Below are 24,346 nucleotides of genomic sequence, written 5' to 3'. Positions count from 1 at the left end.
TGTTGACAGGCAGAGAAGGACAAGGAGAGGGGGAGGGGGAGGGGGAGGGGGAGGGGGAGGGGGAGGGGGAGGGGGAGGGGGAGGGGGAGGGGGAGGGGGAGGGGGAGGGGGAGGGGGAGGGGGAGGGGGAGGGGGAGGGGGAGGGGGAGGGGGAGGGGGAGGGGGAGGGGGAGGGGGAGGGGGAGGGGGAGGGGGAGGGGGAGGGAGAGGGAGAGGGAGAGGGAGAGGGAGAGGGAGAGGGAGAGGGAGAGGGAGAGGGAGAGGGAGAGGGAGAGGGAGAGGGAGAGGGAGAGGGAAAAGGTGGTCTGGACCACAGGCTGTGTTTGAGAGTCAAGTTGGACAACATTTCTCCACTGTAGTTTTTGGAGGGGAAGAGAGATTATGGAAATGGGTTTTCCCTGTGCAATTCAATGTGTCCCCTCCCCTGAAGTCTTTTCTCCCTCTGAGTCTCTTAGGATAGGTTGCCAGGGTTTTACAGGATGGCTCTGGCAGGTGGTCTTCATTTAAGACCCTCAGAGCTCAGCCCAAGGCTCCTCACTTCAGAGGAGGAATGCCTTGCTCAAGAATACCAAAAGCAGAACCAGACCAGAACCCAAATCCCCTGCTCCCAGCCCAGGGCACTTTGTACTGGCCATTGGTCCTCCATGCACTGAGGAGAGAGAGCCTGGGTATGTACTGGAGTTACTGAGGGTGGAGAACAGGGATCACTCTCATTGTTTTCTGTGTGGAGTCTTATCCCCGTGCCCCTGAAGATGGTTATCCTGGATATAGCTCGACTTCATCTACAATTGTTTGTCACAGACTAGGGGACAGAATGGGCTCTGGGAGAGATTCAGGGGTATCCCCAGAAAGCCCTTCTTGATTCATAATGAATGGCGCCACTACTGAGAACCATCTGTGTCCCCATCCTCAGTTAATCCTTCCAACAAACTCATGTGTTAGGTACTATTATTAGTGCCATGTTTCAGCTAAGGAACTTAAGCCCAGAATGTGAAATGACTTATGCAAGGTGACACAGCCACTTTCCACACTTCACAGCCCACTATACAATGCTTCCCTGTGTTTTCCCATATTCAAATTGTGGGCTTTGGAAAGCAGAATAGGAGAGAAAAATCTACCCCACACTTTCTGAGGTGAAGTGGGTTGAGCCACGAGGACAAGGACAGCTAGTACCTGACTGATTTTAACTTGTGTTTCATTTGCCTCTCTCTGGAGCTCCGTGAGCAAATACAATCTCCGGGTTTGAAGAAGAGTAATGGGAGTGGGGGAGGGAGTGGGAAGAAACTGTTCCCTGGACTGAGAAACTGCTAAAATCTTTAAATATCTCTGGACTTTTTTTGTTTTGTTTTTGGCTCCCTGCAATGTTTTGGTGTTTAGATTTGGTTGCCACGAGTGGGCTGTTTTTAGCTGCCTAGTTCCATTCCCTCCCCTTTTAACTTTTTTCCCTTCCTTTTGCACATGCCCCAACATGAAGTTTCCAGTTCTTATCTCACTCAGCAAAACATACCAAGGCTGGTCTGAATGTGGATTCCCCAGGCGGTTCTCTCCAGCATGAAACTTCAACAATATTCAAGTCTCTGCTTAACCCTCTCTCACTGAGGATTAACCCCTGAAATAACCCAAGCCAGGGCTTCCTTCTCGGGAGGCAGCGATATTCTTTGCCTTTGTGTAGAGAAGCATTTTGGCCTGGGGAGCTGCTCTTGGCCCTCCTCTAGATGGTGCGGAAGGTGCACACGGGACTAAGTCAGGGTAAACTGAGGGCGCACGGGACTCGGATATTGTCCACCCCTCCGATGGCACAAACCTCGGGGCTCTTCCTTTCCATTTCCCCAGCCTGCCATTCGCGGGGCCTTTTACAGCTCTCCCGCTGGCTGGGGGCAGGGAGGCAGGCAGGCGTCCTTTCTGTTTTCCTTAGATAAGAGTTTCATTCACAAGGGGGTGGACTTGCTTCTGTGTCAAGATTCTTATCGCTTTTAGAGTTTCAGTGGGAAAGCAGACAGAGAAGGTCAGCCTCAGACTTCTGTGAGCAGCTGACAGTGTTCCTATCCAGGTGTGACTTGAAGATCCAAACCCAAGAATTATTAGAATGAAACGAGACTACTACTATGAGGAACGGGAGGCACCATGGAAACAAAAATAAACCGACGGGTTTGTGGGCTGACTTCTCCGTCTTAATGACCCTTCGCTCGCGCCGGCTTGTGCAGGCTGCTCCTGCAGTTGTTTACCCTTCGCCTGAAGCTGAATTTCCCCTTCTGGGCCGGACTCAGCCTCGATAAATCTGGCTCGGGCGTATGAGTGGCTCCGACTTTAAAATGTAAACTGGTTAAAGATTTCCGTAGGCGTTTCACAGAGGAAAACGAGGGGAAAACTGTCACATCTCCTTGTTTCACTTTATAATGGTGTAATTTATCCCAAGCAGTAGATAAGTAGACGCAGTAAGTAGAGAATCCCAAATAACTTTAATTTAAATGGACAAACACCCTGCCTCTGGCCCGGGGGTTGCGCCGACGACGCTCGCGCGCTTTACCTGCCCGCCCCGAGTTTACCAGCAGACGCGCAGGCGGGAGGGCGGGTGCGGGGGTGTGGAGCGCAGAGTGAGGGGGGCGGGGTGTCGGCCTGGGGGGTGGAGGGTGTGGTTGGGAGAGCCGTTACTATGGCGAAAAGTAAAGCAAAACAATCGCCCCATGCTCCCCGCGCGACACAGCTGTAAACCCGATCGAGTCCTGAACAACATCCAGGCGTGTCCTGAGTGGGACCCGCGGTTCCAGGACTGGCGGTGCACAGAGGGGACTGCGAGGCCGCCCTCCGCGTTGTCCTGAGCCCGAAACTTGGGGGGGAGAGCAAGAGGGGTTCTCGGTGAGGCTCAGGTTGGGGGAGAGGAATCCGGGTGCTGGAGACTCAGTTTTGCCTGCTCTGAGGGTCTCTGTCCCAGGCTACTGGACAATTAGAGGAGCTGTGGAGAGAGACACAGATACCCTGGGTGCGAGACTCTGTGTGTGTGTGTGTGTGTGTGTGTGTGTGTGTGTGTGTGTGTGAGAGAGAGAGGGGGGGGGCGGGAAGGGGGCTGGTCGGACCCTCCATCACCAGCTTAAATACGAAGGCTGCAGGCGCAGTGGGGTGGGGCTGCGTGAGAGCGAGAACAGGTCTCCGAGACCCTTCTAGTTCTTACCCCAAATTACCAAACTTGGACCTTCGATCGCCCCTCTCCCAAGAGGCAGGTGGAAGCAGGTGTTTCTGCCCCCGGGTGTGCCCCCACACTCCACGGGCTCGCCCAGCCAAGTTCAAAACCAGCGAGGGGCCACACTCGCTTCCACATAAATGCGTCCGTGGGCCGTCGACAAGGTTCCAAGACAGCTAAGGTCGGGGAACCCGAACCAAGAAGTCATTTTTAAGGTTCAAATCCAGTTCTGCTGAAACAGCTCGAATCTGGGGTCACGGGACAATGCCTTTCCCACCACCCCGGCTTGGGGGCGAAAGGGATTTCTGCTACAGGGCCTCATTTCCGCAGCTGTCAGGGCGTCCCCAGTGCCGGCGGTTCGGTCCCAGCCCAATCCGCTCTGGGCGCAAAAAAACACGTGAAAGTCGAAGACGGCTTTTCCCTAAGCACCTAAGTAAGGAGATCAAAGCACCTTATCTTTCCTCCTCTCCCGGGCCTCTAGGCTTCAGCCCCGCTCTCAGTCCCTCTCTGTGATGCCTCCGATTTCTCTAGCTCTCTCATCTTTCCAGGGTCTTGTTCGTTTTATGGTCAATTTCAAACGCTGTGGTTGTTTTTAAAAGGAAAAAAAAAATCCTGATCCTTAAAGTCCCACTCGCCCTCGCCTGGGGGTCGGGTTCCCAACCCGGCTCGGGGCAGTTCCGTTTGTGCCCTCGGGTGGGGTGCGCCGGGGCTGGGAGCGCACACAGCCCGCCGAGCGCTGCCTTCGGCTCTGGGGTTAACCCGCAAACTTCTCGAGGTCCAAGCCTCGGAAGTCACCCACGGCGGGTAGCGGTGTGGGTTCACGATAGGGTGCCTGCGGGCACCTCTCCCCCACCAGAGGCTAAAGCTACAGTTCTTATCCCGCCCCCTACGTGAGGAGGCGTTTGGAGGGGGAGGGGGTATTTTCCCGAAGCTCCAGAAAATAACTTATTTTAGAGAAAGAACGTGCCCGCTTCCCAGCCTCATCTAGTCTGGGCTGCGGCTAAGATCCACCCCCCCCCCCCCAGCCTAGCGGAGGGAGAGATGCCAGCGCGGTGGAGTCATGCAGCTGGCTTGGGCACCATTGGCTCATGCCTGGAACACGCAGCAGCGAGTACGCACATCTGGCGGCCAGCCCGGGCGACTCCGGTCCTGATAAGGAGAGAGAGGGCGGGCAGGTTTGTGTCCTAGCGCTAGAGCCCTGGAGGACGCGCCCCGGCCGGCTCCTCCCCAAGCTTGCATCACCAGTTCCCACCTCTCCCCACCTCCCCGCCCCCCCAGCCTCCCCGTTGGCCCCTCCTCCACCCCTCCTCCCCTGCCCTGCCTAGTTCGGCTGGTTCTCGGGGAAAGCTATTAATAGCATTACATCAGCCTGGGACTGGAGTAATCGGGCGCGGCGCCAGCCAGAAAGCTATAAAAGGGGTGATGCAACGCACTCCCAGCCACAGTCGCACGCAGCGAGGCGGGCACTGCACAGCACTCTCCCGGCGTCGCTGCCCCTGCGGACCCGCCAGCCCGCGCGCCGGCCGTCGGTTCCCGGTGCTCGCCCGCCGGCCCCACCGACAGGCTGCCCGACCCCATCCCGACCCTGCCCGCCCTCCGGACCCTGGCCGCTCCGAGTGGAGACCAGAGGTGAGCGCTTACAAGTCCAGCGAGTGAGCGCGGTGAGGATGGCTAGCTTTCGTTCCCTTTGCGCCCCTATAGTAACTAGTTCCGCGACCCCTGGGCCCACCCCCGGCCCGCGCCCCCAGCCTCCGGCTTCTAAAGAACTCTGGCTGAACTTTTCCCAGCCACCGATGCTCTTCGGGGCTTCAGAAAGTTTCTCGCCAAGAACTTTCTCTTTTGACTTGGGGCGCGAAAGTTTTCTGCTGACGGAGGGGTGGGGCTCCTGCTTCTCAACCAGCCTGGGAACACGGCTCTGCTCCGCACTCTGCGCTTTCGTACCCGGCTGGGAGTGGGCGTGGGTAGGTGTGTTGCACGGGGGTGTCCGAGGCTGTCCAGCTCGTTGTCCGCTCCATCCCTCGCCTGGAGCCCGGGCACTCCCAGTCCCAATCCCAGCCTTCCCGACATCCACAGCCGGGATCGGAGGCCGAGGGCTCACGGCGGGGCTGCCCCAGGGGCCGAACCGAATGAATGAAACCGGACCGGCAAACCCGCGTCGCGGGCGCGGCCGCTGGGAGTCGCTCTGCGCACCCGGGTACGCAGGGCAGCAGGACAGCGCTGGGAGCCCGGAGCGAAAGGTAGTTGGGATAAGTTTAGCGGTGGCAAGCGCTCGCGTCCAGTCCTGCGGCGGAAGACGGAGAGGACTCCCGGCGCAGGCTGGTGTCCGGCTCCTGGGCCTGAAACTTCCTGTCCCAAGTCTCTCACGAGTTTCTCTCCTACCTGTGGCTTTGGCTTTTCCTCTGGCGGGTTCGCGGATTTCTCTGCTTTTTGTCCTTGGAGACCTGGCGTAGGGGAAGCGAGGGCGCGAAGCCACTTGTTCAGATAATGGAGAGAATGGCTTTGTGGTCTAGTGGCCAGGACCCTGAGGACAGCTTATATTGCACTTGACGTCCTTGAGCCTCAGTATCCCCAGTTGGGAGATGTGGGCACATATAACCATTAAGGTCCTAACTGGCTAGATTTTCAGATTCTAGAGTGGTGTAACTGAAAAAAAGGGGGGCCAGTGAGGGATCTTGTATGACTTGAATGAGGGGGTCTCTATCTAATGTCACTGACCAGCCTCTGAGGCCAAGGGGGCATGGGTACTTCTCCATGAGCATCCCTTCCAACTTTCTTTCCGTTTGGATTGGTTCTCCTTCTCTCTGCCCCCACACCCCATTTTCATCTCATCTACTTACTTCCTCATTGCTTTCTTTTCTCTGATTTCATTACCTAGATCACATAATGCTCTCTTACAAATAAATGAGTTGGTAAAGCTTTGATGGGGGAAGGGGGTGTTTGGGAGGGAGGGCCAAGAGCCAGGGAGAAGGGTGGGGATAAGAGAGGATGGTTCCAAAGGCTCCTGAGTGGCCACAGGTGCTATATCTTATCTGTGGGCCTGAACTGCTGCCTATCATGTTGTCTCCCAATGCGCCAATTTCAGTGTGGGTGACCGTCACCCCTGTTTGGGGCTACTGTCTCCCCAACTTTAAATGGAGGAAAATTTGATATTACTGTCCCGTTGTTTTGCATTTAGCATTTTGTGTGTGTGTGTGTGTGTGTAGAATAATGCTACAACATAAAGGCTCTTGCTTTGAGGATATTCCAGACCAAGACTGGGATGGGTATAGGTTTTGCAATTGTTATTGTCTGGCTGGTTCCAGAGATAACATGGCAGGTAGCACTCCAGGCCCACAGTGTGGATAAGACACAACGCCCTGCACCTGTGGCAGCTATGTGAGCCTTTGGATCCTTCCTGTCTTAACCCCACCCTTCTCTCTCTCCCTATTGGCCTTTTCTCTCCCTTGGTTTCTTTCTTCTATACTCCCTCCCTGTCTAGTCCCATCAAAGCCTCCTCTGTGGTGGGTACCAGGTTACTTGACTATTGACCCCTCACCTCCCTGGCCAGTGGCTCTGTTCTCCAGTTGCCTGGTTGGTTGGATCTCTGTTGGTGATGGAATAAAATGAGCAGTGGATGGGTGGTCAGCAGCTTGGCCCAAGCTGGACCCCTCACCAGCTTTATGGCCTTGGGAAGCCACTTTACCTTCCTGGACCTCATTTTACTCAATTACAAATGAAAACCTGACCCAGATGACTCTAATATTGGGTGTTCTGTTTCATTAGATAGAGACCATGATGTCTTCCTTTTTCAAATTGCCTGGGCATGGAGCAGGGTCAGTGACTCCAAGTGTTACCCATCCTGGGGAGGAGGAAGTACACAGCCAGGACACCACAGAAACCAGAAATGGTTTCATGAGTGAGAACTAGTTATTTCTTAAGTATGTAAGACCAGTGAAGACAAGCTGGTGCCAGCAAATAGTGGGGTGGAACTGACCTGGTGTGTGAGGAGCCTGGGGGTCAATCAAAGTGCAAAAGAAGCTGCTGTGACTGACCTGAATGTCTTGAGGCTCCAGTTAATTCCCAGTGAATGAGCTGTATTGACAACAGTATTATGTTCCCTTGAAATGAGAACAGTGGAATCACAGTAGTATTGGGTCCCCAGGACGTGTGTAAACTCACCTTCGTGAATCTCATGTGATTTTCTGACAGCCCTGTGTGGGAACTGGGGTAGGCGGTATCGGTCTCATTCCACAGACAGGAGACTGCGGCCCTGAAAGTATGCGTGGCTTCCTGGTGGGCGCTCAGCTTGTGAGTGGTAGCGACAGGCCTGGAAACATCTGGTCCTGAAGCCCAGCCTTACGCCTCCAACCTTCACGTGGGCTGGGAGAAAGACCAAACAAGATGTGCAGTTAGCAAAAGACCAATGTTGGCTTCTGACTTTAAGATGTTTTATGAGCAGCGGTTAGCGGAAAGAGATCAAAATGAAAAGTGAAAATTCAACACAGTTGTTTGTAGCTACTAGGAAAGAAAATCTAGGAGCCAAATTTCCAGTTAAAGAAATACATGAGTAAAGTTTCACTTTCTTGAAAATGATGAAACTACCAATGATCTGACATGATTTCTGATCAGAGATAATGAAACAGAAGCAGATGCTTTGTAGCAAGTGTGGACAATTTAAAGATCAATGTAGAAAGTCAACTCAGAAAATCCCCAAACATATTTTTTTCTTCAATGAGGGGGATGTTAGAAGGTCTCAACTTTCAGGGGGAAAAATTGTCTGAAAGTTTAACTTCAATTTTCCTTGTAGGGACATAGCCTGAGTCTGGGCTAAATCATACCTTAAGAGAACTGAGTAAAGAACTAGAAAGTATATCAAGAGACTAAAAAACTAAGCTTTAGTCAAGTGCAGAGAAAGCACAAACCTCTTCAGATACAACTACTTTACTTTCTGAAAAGCTTCTAACATTTTTACAACCCATTTCTGTCCCCAAGTAAGCCCACCCAATGCTTTTCATAAAGACATTCCATACCACTGACATTCTTCATTTTCTTTCATCAGGACTGCTGACTTTACACTTAGAAAGGAAACAAAAAAAAATCCCAAACAGCAGACCTCAAGCCTTGAGAACTCATTAATAAACTTGGGTGGTGAAATGGAACTACACTCAACTGCCTGGAATTCAGACTACCCATGTAGAAGGGAGCCATCTCACCCTCCAAACAAAGGCGAACCCAGTGGTAGCTTTGAATTCCATCCCCGAACTACTGGGTTTTTAATAAAGTTGGAAGGGGAGGGAAAACATGAATGCATGGGAGAATCTTAAGCCTCTGGCTTTAGAAGGCTGGTTTCTCAGAGTTTATCACCTGCCAGAGACAAGTACCCTCCCGGCATCCTAAGATTATAGGATTAAACTGGTAGAATATCAGTCCTGACTCATGACAGGGCTTTAAGGAAGAGAGTTACATACATTTCCTGGGTTTCTTTGAATAGTCATCGGTGGCATTTGCTGGCCTGGGATTCTTGCCTCCAACAATATATCTCAGATCTTAAGTGGGAGTTAGAGGTTAACGTGTTCTATTCGAAAGTGTTTGAGATCAAAGAGAGTGACCAGCCACCCTCCCACCTGGACCTCACAGAGCGTCTGTCAGAGAGCCAGCCCTTTGCCGGAGAGATCCCCTGGAGGCCCAGTGAGAACATACCTCCTAGTTGCATTATATTTGTAAGGCATATTTATGTATTGTTATTTCCTCAACTCCTTGTACAACTCAATGAGAAAGTGGGATAATTGTTATTAGCTTTCTTTTACAGAGGAGAAGGAAGGCACTGGGAGGTATAATGATGACATATGAGTGAGCCTTAAATCTTGATCTGACCCCAGTCTGGGAATTCTGTGGATAAAAGACCCACTTATACATACTCCAAAATGTGGGACACAGCCTGAGAGTACACCCTGACATAGAAAGATCAGCAATTCATTACCTAGAGTTCAAGTTTTCCCTGTGCCTCTTTCCTCCAACGCTTCGGTTCCAGGACCCCCCCCCCCACTACCCTTATGCCTGCCCCCATCCCCAAGAAAAATTTGCTCTGGTTTTTTGTTTGTTTTTGCAATGTGGAATAATATTCTATATTCTATAAATTAAGGGCATGAGTTCTGGAGTCAAACCTAATTCCAAATCCTGATGCTGTCTCACACTATGACTTTAGGCAAATTGTTTAGCTTGTATAAACCTCAGTTACTCCATCTGTAAAATGGAGCTAGGACCTAACTCGCTGGGTTCTCATGAGGATGAAATGAGATAATGTAAGGTTTCTGGTATGAAGGAGGCACTCGTTAAATGTTAGCAGTTTACTGATGGGCTTCTTATCTGGTTGGACTTGTCTTGAAGAGTACAGATCCCCAGATTGAGAAGGATGCTCCAGGAGACCCCCTGACTAGATAATCTCTACCCTCACCACCCCTGGAGAACTGACTGCCTGAATAAGGGGGAACAGCCAGTGCTGGAGGAAGTATATGGCAGGGAGAAATTTATGGGAACCGTGAGACTGTTACTGTTTCTACCCTTTATTTTCCTATTGTCGCTTTGGATTCCCTGGGCTGTAGAATAATAGAGATAAACGGGACCTCAGAAGCCATTTGATTTGGCCACCCATTCCTGATTCCATGTATTGAGTTGGGCAGTCTCCAGTGGTCAGCAGGGATTGGGAACAGCCGGTGCCAGGCACTGTACCAGGCACTGTACCAGGCTCTGGGATAGAGTGACAGCATACACTCAGTCCCTGTGCTGAAGGAGCTATCAGTCATATGCCAGATAAAGACTGAGACTCAGAGAGCTCAGGTCACACTGTTCCTTAGTGCCAGGTCCCCTTTGGCCCCCAGACCAAGCCTCTCCAGACACCACAGGGCTGAACAAGACCTCCAGATGAGGTCCAAAGTCTTAGCTCCTCACTTTTCTTTACTCTGAGGTCTTTGCTTCATTAAGCATAACTTTACAAAGTGGCTGCTGGTTCTTTGTGATCTGAATCCCTAGCCCCCAGCCCCTTCCAAGGACTGGCTGAAAGAAACACACCTGCCACAGTTACCATCCTCATGCTCATTTATTTGGATCCAACTTCCTGAAGGAGAATTATCAGAGCCATATTTGCTACATTCAAGGGTTCCCCACGCCTTGCTTTGCTTCTGCTCACTGACAACTTCCACTTCATTTCAGATACCAAGTTTCTCTTTTCAAAAAGAGACTGGAAATGAGGTTACATAATAGTTTCCCTTTTTATAATGGTCTTCCTCTTTCAGTACTGTTTGAGGCTACATTTGCATGTATGTACACCAGCCAAAATGAATGGTTTTGAGAATTCAGAATAGCCTGAAACGCCAACCCTGATAAATTTAAGTTAGGCATTTTATCCACTGAGCTGTGTATTTTAAGAGCCTGTTTTACTCAAGCAGAGCATGGCATGAAATGAAAACAAAACAGAAGCCGGAGGGCTATGAGGCTTTCCTTGGGGATGGGTTTCCGGTTGGAGGTCGCAGGTGTGGCGGGACTTGGCCCCATGCCCCCAATCCCTGAAGTAGTTTGGGTTTCGATGTGTCTTTCAGCAAAATGATGCTTCAACACCCAGGCCAGGTCTCTGCCTCGGAAGTCAGTGCCTCTGCCATCGTCCCCTGCCTGTCCCCTCCTGGGTCACTGGTGTTTGAAGATTTTGCTAACCTGACACCCTTTGTCAAGGAAGAGCTGAGATTTGCCATCCAGAACAAGCACCTCTGCCACCGGATGTCCTCTGCTCTGGAGTCGGTCACTGTCAGCAGCAGACCCCTTGAGATGTCAGTCACCAAAGCCCAGGTAGGTGCCCATTCTTTCAGCATGTGTTTATCGTATGCCTGCACACCTACCACATGCCAGACATGCTCTAGACGGGGCAACAGCGTGACTAACACAAACCACTGCCCTCAGAGAGCTTACCTTCTGCTGGGAGGAGACAGTAGTAAATACATAATATGAGAGACAAGGGCAAGGGAGAAAAATTAAGCAGCAAAGGGAGACTGAGAGTGGGGTAGAGGTGGGATGCTGTTTTAAATCGGGAGGTCAGGGAATGCTTCGCTGATAGAATGACCTCTGAGCAGAGACTCAAAGGAAGGGAGAGAGGAGCCATCTGCATATCTGGCCAAAGAGCAGAAATAAGGGCACCTAGGGGGACTGTGCTTGGTGGCTATAAGCAGTAGCAAGGTGGGCCTTGGGTGTGGAGTGAGGACTCAAGGGTGGCTCCAAAATTTCTGGCCTGACCACCTGTAAGGATGGCGAACCCATGTGCTCTTGAGGATGGGTGGGGCAAGGACAGGAGTCCATCCTGTTGGACACCCTGGTAGAGGAGGCAGTTGGATATGCATTCAGAGAGTTCAGAGGAGAATCAGGGCAGAGATGTAGAGTTGGAAGCCACCAGTAGAGGGATGTTATTTAAAGCCGCGAGCCTGTGTGAGATCACCGTCAGTGTCCAGCAGCCATGCTCAGAAGCCTTGGTACCAGGTTCTGCTCCAAGTACACTTCTGTCTCTGACACTTGCACTGCTCCCCACTGGGTGACCTTTTTATAAGACACCTGGAGTAACAGACATGGTGAGAAGTCTGAGAGGTGGTTGCCGATGTTATGGTGGCTCAAGGACTCAAAGCTGGGGTTTTAGATGTTTTGTTGGCCTTCCATCCTGGGCACAAGATGGGAGTGTTGCACTGGCATGAACACTGCCTTTGGGCAAGGAGTCATGGAACTGGCAGAAAAGGAACTGAGTTTTAAAGGAAGTTGGTTAATTAAGGATCTTTATGATTCTATAAAAGGGCTTTATGAACCTGTATAAGGGTGAATGAAGTGACATTTTTTAAGGGTCTAGCAGAGCACTTGGCTGATAGTTCAGTGACTGATAGAGAGGACCACTGTATGATGCTGTCATTAGAGGCATTGGCTGGACCCTAATTAACCTGAGGGGATATCATCGGTACTCAGCCTAATAGTGGACAGTGCAGGTTGGACAATGGGACACCCAGTTAATTTTATAATTAAATATCTTGAGATAACAGGATGCAATGGAAGTAGTAGGACTGCCATAGAAGGAAGGAGAGCATTTTGAAGGATATTTTGAGGGTTTTCCTGAGGAAGAAGTAGGCAGGCAGCCTGCTTTATGGGAAAACTCCTTAAAGCCACCCAGTCCATCTGTGATTCTGTGTTCCTCAAGTGATCTTTTGATCTTTGGCTAGTTTAACAAGTAGATTTTCCTACTGGGAAGAGAATGCACCAACTGACCTACTGAATATTCTGGTCCCCTTGGCTGCTATAATTCTTAGCGTAAAATTAGACACTGAGCCTGTGAAACCCTTAGGCATCCTGTGCGTTTGGGCAGCGTGAGCCTGTTCCCCAGATCCTAGTCATCTCTGGGAAGGCAACATGGTGGAACGAGGCAGCTGTGACCCGAGAGGACACGGGATGAGGAGCCCAAGGCCTGGGTAACATCAGGGTTTTGTAGCCTACTGGTCTGCTGACCATGAGTTGGTGATTCCTGGGCCTCCCTGGGCACATTACTACACTAATAGATGGGTATTTATTTGTTGGTTGAATTCCACATTTCCACGTTAATAAACTGATGGGACTGAACTAAATGGCCTCTAGAAAGGCTTTTCCATCTCTGATGGTGTGTGACTCTGAGATCTCTACTTTCAAGTACTTCCCCATGTGAGAAAACCCTGAATCCTCTCCCACCTATCCAAAATGTCTGTAGGAAATATCAAAATGTCAAAGGAAAAAATGTCCAAGGAAATACTAGAATTGCTGAGTTGTTGATGAAGACACGGATGATGAGGTTAATAACAGCTGAAGCTACACAGATAGCACCGACCGTAAGCCAGACACTGTGCAAAGCATTTACGTTTATTAACTAATTTGACCCTCATCACAACCCTATTAGGTGGGTAAGATTATTGATCCCATTTTACAAATGAGGAAACTGAGGCTCAGAAGAACATGGTTGCTTACCCAAGGTCTCACAGCTAATAGGTAGTAAAGCTAGGATTCAAAGGCAATTTAGTCTAAACGTAAATGTCTGCCTGCGTGGTTCTGGGATCTGGAATATCAGAGGTAGAATTTCTCTCACCATATTTCCCCCTTGGGCTTTGTTTCTCTAAATTGCAAGACCTTCCATCTCAGTCCAAACAAAGTATCATCTCATGCCAAGATCTCTGGTTTGAGGTATGGCTCCCACACCCTTTCCCACTGTCCAGAGCAGTGACAAGTGACAGGACAAGGTCTGACATTAGCAGCCTAAACCATTACCCACTCAGCCCACAGTAAGTGCTCCACCCTAGCTGGACTCTGGTCTCTAAGCCAGGTCCAGCAGCCAGACTTTGCTGATTCCTCATCATTCCTCAGACAAAGTCAAGATCAGCGGGAACTTCCAGAGGGCCAGAACCGAAAACAGAATAGGGTTTTGTTTTCTGAGGAGCCCTAGGGCTGGCTCAGGGGAAGCACAGAGGAAGGACAAATCAATGGATGGTTCTAGTTTGCCACCCATCAGTGGCACCAAGCCATGAGCTGATATTGCCACTGTGGTTGGGAATGAGCTTGGGTTCCTCTTCTCCAGTAGCTCCATGGACATCTCCTGAATTCAGGAAGGAGGTACATTGATGCTCCAGTGAAGATGGAGATGAATGGTCTGCCCTTGGGCCTTGAATCAAAGAAACAGGGGAACAGGGTGGCCAGGCCACTGAGGTCATTCCTGGTTCTAGGGGAAAGGACATAGTTACCAAACAGAATCTGTTTCTTGTTCTAAACAATTACTGTTATTACCAATAGTTATCAATTTGAATACCAAACTCTTATTTCAAAATCCAAATGCCTTTTAAAATAAGCTAAATTTTGATTTACCAATATTGTCAATATAATTTTAACTAACAGTTCTTTAATTTTCATTGTTCAGTCTTAGCGACGTAGGTGTGTGGTGATGTTTCACTTAAGTCCGGGGTTTTACTGTTTCCAGGTCCTTTAGCATTACAGCTGCTCTAATTTGCTAGTTTTTGCTGGCAATAACAGGCAGTGCATTTGAGGTGGGTCTCATTTCTTGCCTCCCATTAAGCAGGTGCCTCTTGGATTTTACAGGTAGCCCCTGAAGAAGATGAAAGGAAAAAGAGGCGACGAGAAAGAAATAAGATTGCGGCCGCCAAGTGCCGAAACAAGAAGAAAGAGAAGACAGAGTGTCTGCAGAAAGTGAGTGTCCCCTCACCCTGCCCTGCCCTCTTGCTCAAGCCTGTCCCCCACCGACCTCATGTCGCTATCAGAAGGGAGTTAAAAAGCCCCCTACCCAGAAGTGTTTTCCCAGAAAGGGCTATGGAACTGGTAGCAGAAATGCCAATGGCCAAATGAGGAGCTAGCAAAGCTGTTAGCACAATGAATGTGACTCAGGATGTACAAAAGCAGGTGTGTGAATTTAAAAATCACAGCACCCTCGGCCAGTCCCTACATGTCTAGCAGCTCCCAGGCTGCAGGATATGTCAGCGCAGTCCAAGAGGCTTCACTTGCCCGTTTTCCTGAGAAAAGGAAGCTGCCAGCTCTCATTTGGCTCACTATGAAACACCTTTAATTAATCTCTTCAAACAAGTAATTTCCTTAATCCACAAGCAATGGTTAAGCTTTCTTGGTGTTCCCGGGTAGTTCTTAACTCTACAATCCTTCTCCTTGGCTCACCCAATAGGCTTAGCTCCTGGCTGTGTTCAGCCAGCTCCCCTTCCTAAAGGGAACAGTATCTGTGGCAAGCAGGGTGGCTCGTGTTGCAGTCTTTCCAGTGGTTATGCCTCTCCCCCCAAGTGTGGACAGGCCAGGGCAGAGTCATCACCCAAATTCCACAGGTCCCAAAAGGTTCTTTTGACTGCCTTAGGGAGTCAGTGAAAATTAAGACATTTTGTGTGTTGTCATATACATTGTTTCTGGGGAGATGAGCTTCTCAGTGAAATGAGTGACTCACAAAAGACTAAGCACCATGAATCTGGATTTCACCCCAGCCCCCAAGGCCCTTGTGGGTTCAGAAGACCTGTCCATGGGCTGCTGGACTCGTGCAAAGGAGATCTCTGAGCCATTGGTTCTACTGCAGCTTCATTACCTGCCTCAACCTTGAGTGGAAACTCAAGGGCATCTCTGAAGAAGCCTCTAACTTCAAAGGCTTCTCCAGGGTCTGGATACTCCCATACCTAAGGCTGCTGCCCTAGCTTTGTGGGGCACTGTAGCAGGGTGCCAGTGGCATTGCCCCTGCCAGCCATTTCCAGCTTGATGAGCCCCCACATGTCCCAGGTGCTACCCTTACCACCCAGGGACATGGTACTCCCTGGCTACCCCCTCCTTGCTGGACCTTGGCTCCATTCCTAGTAACTCTGTTGCTTGTCCCCCAGGAGTCAGAGAAGCTGGAGAGTGTGAATGCTGAACTGAAGGCCCAAATCGAGGAGCTCAAAAACGAGAAGCAGCATTTAATATACATGCTCAACCTTCATCGGCCCACATGTATTGTCCGAGCTCAGAATGGGCGGACTCCAGAAGATGAGAGAAATCTTTTTATCCAACAGATAAAAGAAGGAACATTGCAGAGCTAAGCAGCTGTGGTTATGGGGGCAACTGGGGACTCCTCATTGAATCCTCCTTGTATATCCAAACCCCTGCAGCCATTGAGATCTGACTTCCTGTGCACCTCTTGAATCCCAGCAGCAAAGAACCATGAGGGCAGGACAGCTCGGTGACTCTGCTGGGCCTCTCCACTCTGCCCCAGAGTGGACCTCGGACCAGAGCAAGGGCAGTTTTTGCCTTAATTCCAGGATTTAGGCGTTAACATATCAGCCATTCTTGGATTCTCCAGATGGCCCCTGGTTAGGGTCCTGCCCACCTATCGTCTGGATTCTACAAAAACCAGAACTCCCACCATTAGGATTCATGCCGAAGACGTGTCTGTATCTTGGGTGGGTGGGGTGGGGTCACCTCCTCCGTTGCCACTGCCACAGTCACTGTAGGGAACATGGAGTGAGAATGGCATTTAGCAAAGTTGTGCAATGGCCAGGGCTGTGCTTTTAGCAAATATGCTGTTATGTACAGGAATTACTGTGTGCAGGCATCTGTTTCATAACTAGGCATTGTGCTCTCCTGAGGTTTGTTCTGATAGCACTGGTGTGACTTTTTCGAGATTTTCCTCAGATCTAGTTTCTGAGAGTTTGAGGGGCTATCACCATGTGTAGCATCTTACAATATGTTCAGGCAGCCAGAAGAGCTTGCCAGCCCCAGGAGAATAGAATTTTGCCAGCCAATAGCGCAGTTTTGTGCCAACAGAGAAGGCCTCTTTTCCCTTGGCACCCAGGCATTAACGCAAAATTCACAGGCAAGACTGCAGGCCCTCTGTCACAGGAAGAAAGCAAAAAGTCCACCTTCCAAAGGGCTAGGACTCTCTGCTCAGTGACTCAGGTCAGGAGTTATTCCTAGGCTGGAAGAGCCAAAGAATATTCCGATTTCCTTTTCTTGCAGCTGAAAACCACATTAAGTGGAGACATGTTTGAAGCTAGGTGATGCCTAGGCTTTAGCATTATTGGATGTTAATGGCATTGTTTTTGTCATGCAGACGTCTATAGAAATCTGTCCCAGAGCATTTACAACTGTGAGAGGTCATTCACACTGGCCACAAGGACTCTGGTCTGTTTAAATTCTGACGTTTCTGTGAAATTCTCAGAGTGTTTAAATCTTACTCAATAGTATCATTACAATTTTCTGTAAGAAAAAAAATACTATTTATCCTAGTATTCCTAACCTGTCAATATAATAAATATTGATACCAATATATGGTAAACTTAAGTGTTGTTCTGGTTTCTTGGGGGTAGGGGGTGGGGAGGGTGTCCCTTGGTTCTTTGGGGTGCCACTAGCTGTTCCTCAGTCTATGGCATCTGATGCTCAATTTCTCATTAACAAACCCTGGATATCCCTTAGGCCAACTGTTTGGTGTTAAGATAGAATTTTGATATAAAATCTAAATTGCTAAATACCTCAACTATCAGTTTCTCTGAATACACTGAAAGCCTAAAGCATGCACCTGCTGTTCAACTTGAGCCATGGACACCTTCCATTCAGCGGCAGAACTTCTCTTGAAGCACTCACTTGAATGACATGCGTTATAACGCCCAGATGTGTGTCTCACTGTTGCAAATACGTATTTCAAATATCAGGGGAAAAATGAGGGCAGGATGGGTGTTATGCAAAGTGCTGAGGTCCCTGAAAACTTCAGCATATTGTTTGTGGATTCGCAAGAAATAACCTGGAGGACTGGCTGTGAAAGACATGGGTTTATAAGGACTGACTTCTGACTTAGGCACTGGTGGCGACCGACTGATGAAGTTTACCGCCACACTGGCTGCCACTGGTGAAGTTGTCCCACTAAGTCCCATCCAGCCTGTGGACAGGCCACACAGGGGGAAGCCAACAGGTGCTATTGTTCTGCTGCCACCCAGAACAAGGCGTTATAGAATACAGAAAACAGAAAAATGGCAATCGGGGAGGGGTACGTGCCTTTGTAAAATCAAAGCACTAGCGGTTTATAATCCAGGCTCACATCTAGAAGCAGTTCTCTTTGGCTTTTCTTAGACCGAGTTGCTGGCCAAGTTCCCAAGGTCTCACAGTCTGCTCACAGAAGGCCTTCACTGTATTTCCCATAGGGTAGGCGGAGGAGTTGGAGCATGGGAAGGGGCCCATGTTCCCATTTACCATACAATGGGGAAAAAGAAAGGGAGGATAATTTTAGATGGGATAGGTGTGATAATTCAAAGAAAAGTATTCTACCTAATTTCCTGGAATCCCTGGGGCATATGATTCCTTAGGTCTAGAACAGAACCAGGCTCCCTTGCTCTTTCCCTGTGCACATATGTAACACTCAGGCGAGAAATAAAAATTGGCTACTCTGCCACCAATGCTGTTCTTCAGAGAGATATTGGCTTCATTCAATGTTAAGATTCATGCAGAGGAATGGTGCCTGCTCCTTTGAACTCATGTATGTTTCCGTTAAACTATCACCTGTGCCCTAGCCGGTTTGGCTCAGTGGCTAGAGCATCGATCGGCCTGCGGACTGAAGGGTCCCGGGTTCGATTTTGGCCAAGGGCATGTACCTCGGTTGAGGTTAAATCCTCGGCCCTGGTTGGGAAGCAACCAATCGATGTGTCTCTCTCACATCCATGTTCCTCTCTCTATCTCTCTCTCCTCCCCTTCCATTTTCTCTGAAAAAGCAATGGAAAAAATATCCTCAGGTGAGGATTAAAAAAGAAAAAGTAAAAAAACCTATCACCTGTGACACAGGTTTCCTACTTTTGCTGCTTTAATTGCACATCAGGGGCAGTTCCTAATCTGTAAAGAGCCAGCTGGTGGAAGTGCCATTCACCCTTCTTTTAGGAGATAATCTTTTCCTTATCGTGGTGGAGAGAGCGGGGGAATCCCTTGCATTTACCCTCTGGTGTGGTATAGGTGCCACTGACCAGCTGTTATGAAACTCAGGACAATTTTTAAGCTGCCATGGACAATGGATTAGAGAGGAAGGAAGGGGTTGGTGGCTATGGCAGGAAAAATTGATCTGAGAAATGCACTGTATATGGTTAGTGAAACTGAGTTCTTCTAACAAATGCATTACAAATAGTTTTGTTTTCTGCAGCCAAGTTTATGTTTTGATTCTTTAATTTAAAAAAAGGATGAATAATGTATTTACCATCAAGTCCTTTAGTTCATCTTGTGTCACATCCAATGGAAAGGGAAGGTTTTTGGGCGGGGGCAGGTTGTCTGAGAGAATAAAGTTGGATGGGACCTCTGCCAGAATGGCAATGTCTTTTCATTGGGCTGCCTCTGTGGTGACATCACACTCACAGGTCATGGGAAGCCCACCCTCCCTCCTCCTGCCCTCAACCTGCCTCCTCACCTTTCTCTGAGATCTGGCCTGACTCTTTTGGAGTAAGGAGCTTTAAAGGGTTCTGACCCAGGACAGGGGTTCTGGAATTGAAACTTTCACTTTTTGCCAAGAGCTAAAATGCTGACTATTTTTTCATCTTTATCTTAATTTCTCCCGATGGGCTTTTAACAAACCCTTGAAACTCAAACCCAAATCAATCTTTCTCCTCTCTTCTCCACCCCATACTATTTGGTTGTGTTCATGCAGATTCTCTGTGGCATGAACAATTTTGTCATGGATCTGCCTGAGTTACAACCTCACAGGAGGCCAGGTTTATCCACTGAGCATCCTTATGTCTCCTCATGGTGCTCTAACCCTAGAAGCTTCTCTCTTTGTCTAATCAAATCTGCTCTCAGGAAAGAATTCACACCAAGGCTTAACGGGCTAGTTGAGGACTAATCCAATAATAGCTAACAGTTATTGAGACAATATTCGCAACACTTTAAATGTGCTATCTCATTTAACCCTCCCAGCAACTGTTATTATCCCCATTTTACAGATGAGGAAGTAGAGAGCTGAGGAGCTTGCTCAAGGTCACACAGTTGACCTTTCTAAAGCTGAAACCAAATGTTTTTTAACTATCAGGGTTCTGAACCAGTGTGTGTGTGTAATTAAAATACACACAACATAAAATTTACCATTGTAACAATTTTAGACTGTGTAATTCAGTAGCATTCAGTACATTCACAATACTGTGCAACCATCACCACTAGCTCCAGAATTTTTTATCATCCCAAAGGAAATCCTATATCTATTAAGCAGTCACTCAGCATTCTCTCCTCCCTCCAGTCCTAGGCAGCCAATAATCCAATATGTCTCTATGGATTTGCCTCTCCTGGATATTTCATATAAATGGAATCATACCATATGTGGCCTTTCGTATTTGGCATCTTTCACTTAGCAAAGTGTTCTCAAGATTCATCCATGCATCAGTATTTCATTCCTTTTTATGGCTGAATAATATTCCACTGAATGGATAGACCAAATTTGGTTTATCTACTCATCTGTTGATGCACAGGTGTCTTTTAACAGAAAGATAGCCTGTGTTCTCAAAGAATGAATCTCTAAGGTGAGAGATAAGAGGGTTGGGAACAGGGGTCTTTCTCAGAACTTTCAAGTAACAATTTAGAAATCACTTATTCTGTGACTAGCTCTGTGGGAGTGGCAATAAGGCAGGAGGCATGGTACATGCTCCCCATAGGTGTCAATGCTTCCCAACTACTTCTTGTTGGTAGGTTCTGCAGGAGGGCCTTTGGCAGTCTCCTGGAATTGAAGCTTATACAGGCTCTTTGCACAGGGGAACTGAGGTGGCCCCTGGATAATTTCTTTTATTTATTTATTTATTTTTTTAATCCTCACCCAATGATATGTTTTTATTGATTTGAGAGAGAGAGAGGAAGGGAGAGGGAGAGAGAGAGACATCGAGGTGAGAGAGAAACATCTATCTGTCACCTTCCATATGCACCCCTATGGGGATCGAACCCACAGCCTGGGTATGTGCCCCGACTGGGAATTGAACCCACGACTTTTTGGTGTATGGGGCAATGCTCCAACCAACTGAACCACACTGGCCAGGGTGGCCCCTGGATAATTTAATTCCCAACTCAGTCCAGCCATTGTCTTGGATTCTCTCCATAATGTACACATATAAATAGAACTAATTATGCAACTTCTAGTAATACACAAAATGTGTCTTCTTGGAGGTTGTTAAATCAATCCAGTTCGAAAACATTTGGTCGACCCAAGCTTCCTCTATGAGACAAAGTACTTAGTGGTTCAGGACAAAGACTGTGGAATCAGTTAGACCTGCATTCAAATACTGCCTCCACTGCCATTAGTTGTATAAACTTAGGCAAGGGATACAATCTCAATTTCTTCACCTGTAAAACAGGGATGGTAGCAACAGTACCAAACTCAATAGATTCTTATAATCCTGTGTGAAGAACACAGCATGGTGCCTAGGGGAAGCAATTGTTAATGTTATTATTAAAGGTCATTGTCATCAACATTTACTGAGACTTTATGAAAGCATAGGCTAGGGACCAAGACTGCCAATTTTGGGTTATTTGATTAAATTAAACCTTGAGCTCAAATGGTTCAAATTTATCCCATCATCTTATGTTCCTACAGGTTTTGTCCAATTTTTATTTTGGAACCCACCTGCGTCCCTGGCACAGTGGGCCTGTCCTCTGTGGGGGCAATGTGTGTTTGGGGAAATGATGGTTGCCCTGCCCTGAGGGGAAGGCTGGGGGGTGAGAACAAAGGGGTATGTGACAATGACAAGTCACAAAGGGCAGAGGAGTATAAGTATGGCCTTGCAGGGGATTTAAGTTGAGAGAGTGGAGTTCACAGCCTCTTGGGGAAATAAAAAATCAGAGGAGGAGGCAAGGTGAGGCGGAAGGGAAGCCCACTCTACATCTCTACATCTTTAAAGAGGTTCAGCCTGGGGTCCAATCACCCTCTAGCATCCCCACAGCAATCATCTGTGACCTGTTCCCACCCCTGCCTCTGGGAGGCTAGGAGACAAAGGGGTCCCTGTGGGGTTGGGGTGAGGTTGAGAGACCTACATAGAGCCATCTGTGTCATACAGGAGCATTACTGCTCCCTCTTCTCCAACGAGGCCAAGAAAGAGAACACCCAGGGACCTGTCTTGCCAACACTGCTTGTTGTGATCAAACAAAGCCATGAACAGGGAGTCTCTGTTACCATATTACATGAACCAGAGTGGCTCCAGTATGTTCAATACCACCAGGGGGAAACTGCAGCGACAACTGCAAAAGGGAGAATATGACATCTTCAAGTACGCACCTATGTTTGAGAGCGACTTTATCCAGATCACAAGAAAGGGAGACGTGATTGATGTGCACAACCATGTCCGCGTGGTGACCATGGGCATCACATGCACCAGCCCTGTCCTCCCACTTCCAGATGTCATGCTGCTGGCCCACCAGGCCACCTGCTGGGAAGAGCTTGGAGGGCACAGCAAAGTCACCAGGAGAAAAACCCATAAGGCTGCAAAGACCTTAGAGCTCACTAGGCTTCTCCCCTTGAAGTTTGTGCAGATTTCCATTCATGACCATGAGAAACAACAGCTGCGCCTGAAGTTCACCACTGGCAGCTCCTGCTACCTGCAGCTGTGTCCCCCTAGGAAGGCTCCAGAAAACCTCTTTGCCTGTTGGGAAAACCTCATTTGCCTCCTGCAGCCACCGGTGGGCAGTAACAATAGTACCTATACCACTCCTGCCAGGGACATGACATACAAGCCTGTGTTTGAAGAAGAGGACAAGAGGAGGGCGGCAGTGGCCGATTTCCAAAGGAAACCAGATCAGGACCGGGTCAACATCAGAAGTCTCCACGTGGCCTCTGTGGCTGAGGCCACCTCTGCAGCTTTTTCTGGGGGGGAGGGTATCCAATATGACTCCCACAGATTCACTGCCATGCCTGACGGAACCATCCCAAACACAAAGCCTATAGAGTTTGACAAAGCGTCAGCAGCCGGGGTGGCAGCAGGCACCACAGCAGGCGCTCTGAGCACGGCAATCACCAAGTCTGCTGCCCCTGAACGAATAAGCATGGCCATAACAGGGGCAGCCACCAAGGATCCAGGGGGAAGCAACACCAGCATAGCCATTGCAGGTGCTGCCAACATGTCACCCAAGAGCATTAAGATGGCCTTTGCAGGTGCTGCAAACAAGTCTTCAGAGTGTTCTTCCAACACTAGCCTCTCCCCAGAGACCAGCATGATTGTTACAACGGCAAAAGCAGAACCTACCAGCAAGACTGTTGGAGAAATAGCTAACGATCGTACCGCAGAACCTCTCATCTCAACCTTGCCCAAGGAAGGCAATGTGAGTGAACAGGCCAGAAGGCAGCCACAAGTGTCCCTAGCCAGGGCTGAAGCCCGCAAGAGTAGAAGGGACAGGAGGGAGCGAAGGGAAAGGGACAGAGATCTCATGAGTCCCCATCACCTAAGGGCAACTGTAAGCTGCCAGAAGCCAGGGGGTGACAAGGTACTCGGAAAACCATCTGGCTGGTCCTTAACCAGGCAGAGAAATGACAAAAAGGAGCCAGGTTTCAGCAGACCAGGGGGCAGCAGGCCTGACACCACCCACAAAAGCATCAGCCACGCACCGATCACCAAGGACTCCAGGACCTCTCACAAATCGGGGAGAAGTTTGTCCACAAGTAATTCAGGTTCCACAACCAAGAGATTCAGCAGGATCAGCTCTTTTTTGAGGAGCATCAAAGCCAATCTTACTACAAAAATAGTGGCCTCACCACACGGTAAGGATGTGGACAGTTTAGCTAAGACAATGGAAAGGAACAGCCTGGAGGGCATTATAGAGATAGGAGAGAGTGGCCAGGGACTGGAGATGATTGATAGTACATCTGAGATCATGGAGACAGTGACCTCTGAACCCTATTAGTAGGACCCAGAACTGGAAGCTACAAAGGGGACGGGGACTCAGGGGAGGATCTGTGGAGAGCCTATTACAGCTTTCCTTACTGCAGTTTAAATAAAGATCGATACAACGCTGCTTTCTGTCTGAATTTCTATGTCCCCTAGTCTAGTAGCGACCTCACAGTAGATTCTGTGATGTCAACTGTGCTGCAGCCTGAGACCCCAATGTCCAGTCTAGAGCAGAGCCAGCAGGGGAGCTCCATCTTGCCTCAACTCCTTCCTGGCTTTGTTTCCCAGGGCCATGGCTGAAAGTCAGGCTACGGCCTGGGAAGCTCTACCTCCAACATCTCCCTGTCCTTTTTATAAATATTTCTTCCCCCTGAAGGTCCACAGACAAAACAAGAACAGGATTCACCTCTCCTTGGGCTTTTCAGGGAAGGAATGAGGGGTGCATCAGCATTTGTTGGCAATCAGAACTGGGGGGGGGGGCATTCTCATCTAGACTTAGCAATCCATTCCTGGGTATATACCTTGGAGAAACACATATTCTAGGAGACAGCTATGAGAATGTTTCTAGCAAAAACAATGTAACAGCAAAACACTGGAAACAGCCCATATTTCCAACAACAATTGATACAGTAGGATGTTAGCATAGATAAACGCCTCATAATTTTTTAAAAAACAAGTCACAGAATAGAACGTAATTCCATTCAGAGAAGAGCTAAAAAACAAGATTGTACACACTGCATAGGGTACATGTTTGCTAAAACCAGATAAAAATAGAACAGTAGACACAAAATTCAGC

General features: G+C 48.9%; 2 protein-coding genes across 3 annotated transcripts; both read left to right on the top strand.

The window, feature by feature from the left end:
* The first annotated feature begins 4,625 nt into the window (after positions 1 to 4,625).
* ATF3 (activating transcription factor 3) lies at positions 4,626 to 17,009 on the top strand. Of its 2 annotated transcripts, none has more exons than XM_081121278.1 (4): positions 4,626 to 4,807; positions 10,753 to 11,000; positions 14,295 to 14,398; positions 15,574 to 17,009. In XM_081121278.1, the coding sequence occupies exons 2-4, from the start codon at positions 10,757 to 10,759 to the stop codon at positions 15,769 to 15,771; spliced, it is 546 nt and encodes a 181-aa protein (XP_080977404.1). In that variant the 5' UTR covers positions 4,626 to 4,807; positions 10,753 to 10,756; the 3' UTR covers positions 15,772 to 17,009. The 2 variants fall into 2 exon arrangements, with proteins under 2 accessions (XP_080977404.1, XP_080977405.1); XM_081121279.1 differs by having other exon boundaries at positions 4,645 to 4,839; positions 15,574 to 17,003.
* Positions 17,010 to 21,823: 4,814 nt separating this feature from the next.
* Positions 21,824 to 23,566, top strand: GARIN4 (golgi associated RAB2 interactor family member 4; the record flags this gene model as incomplete). Its single annotated transcript, XM_081121233.1, has 1 exon — positions 21,824 to 23,566. One exon carries the CDS (start codon positions 21,824 to 21,826, stop codon positions 23,564 to 23,566), a length of 1,743 nt encoding a protein of 580 aa, XP_080977359.1.
* Positions 23,567 to 24,346: the final 780 nt, after the last annotated feature.

This window comes from Miniopterus schreibersii (genome assembly GCF_964146895.1).
Source record: "Miniopterus schreibersii genome assembly, chromosome: 19".
Lineage (NCBI taxonomy): Eukaryota > Metazoa > Chordata > Mammalia > Chiroptera > Miniopteridae > Miniopterus > Miniopterus schreibersii.
The sequence above is the reverse complement of the archived record's forward strand: the minus strand, read 5'-3'. Positions and strand labels throughout refer to the sequence as shown.

Bases quoted from the DNA above. Each gene is read 5' to 3' on its own strand.
- ATF3 (XM_081121278.1), top strand. From the start codon at position 10,757: ATGATGCTTCAACACCCAGGCCAGGTCTCTGCCTCGGAAGTCAGTGCC. The intron at 11,001-14,294 runs GTGCCCATTCTT...TTTTACAGGTAG, and splicing joins AGTCACCAAAGCCCAGGTAG to CCCCTGAAGAAGATGAAAGG. The intron at 14,399-15,573 runs GTGAGTGTCCCC...CTTGTCCCCCAG, and splicing joins AGACAGAGTGTCTGCAGAAA to GAGTCAGAGAAGCTGGAGAG.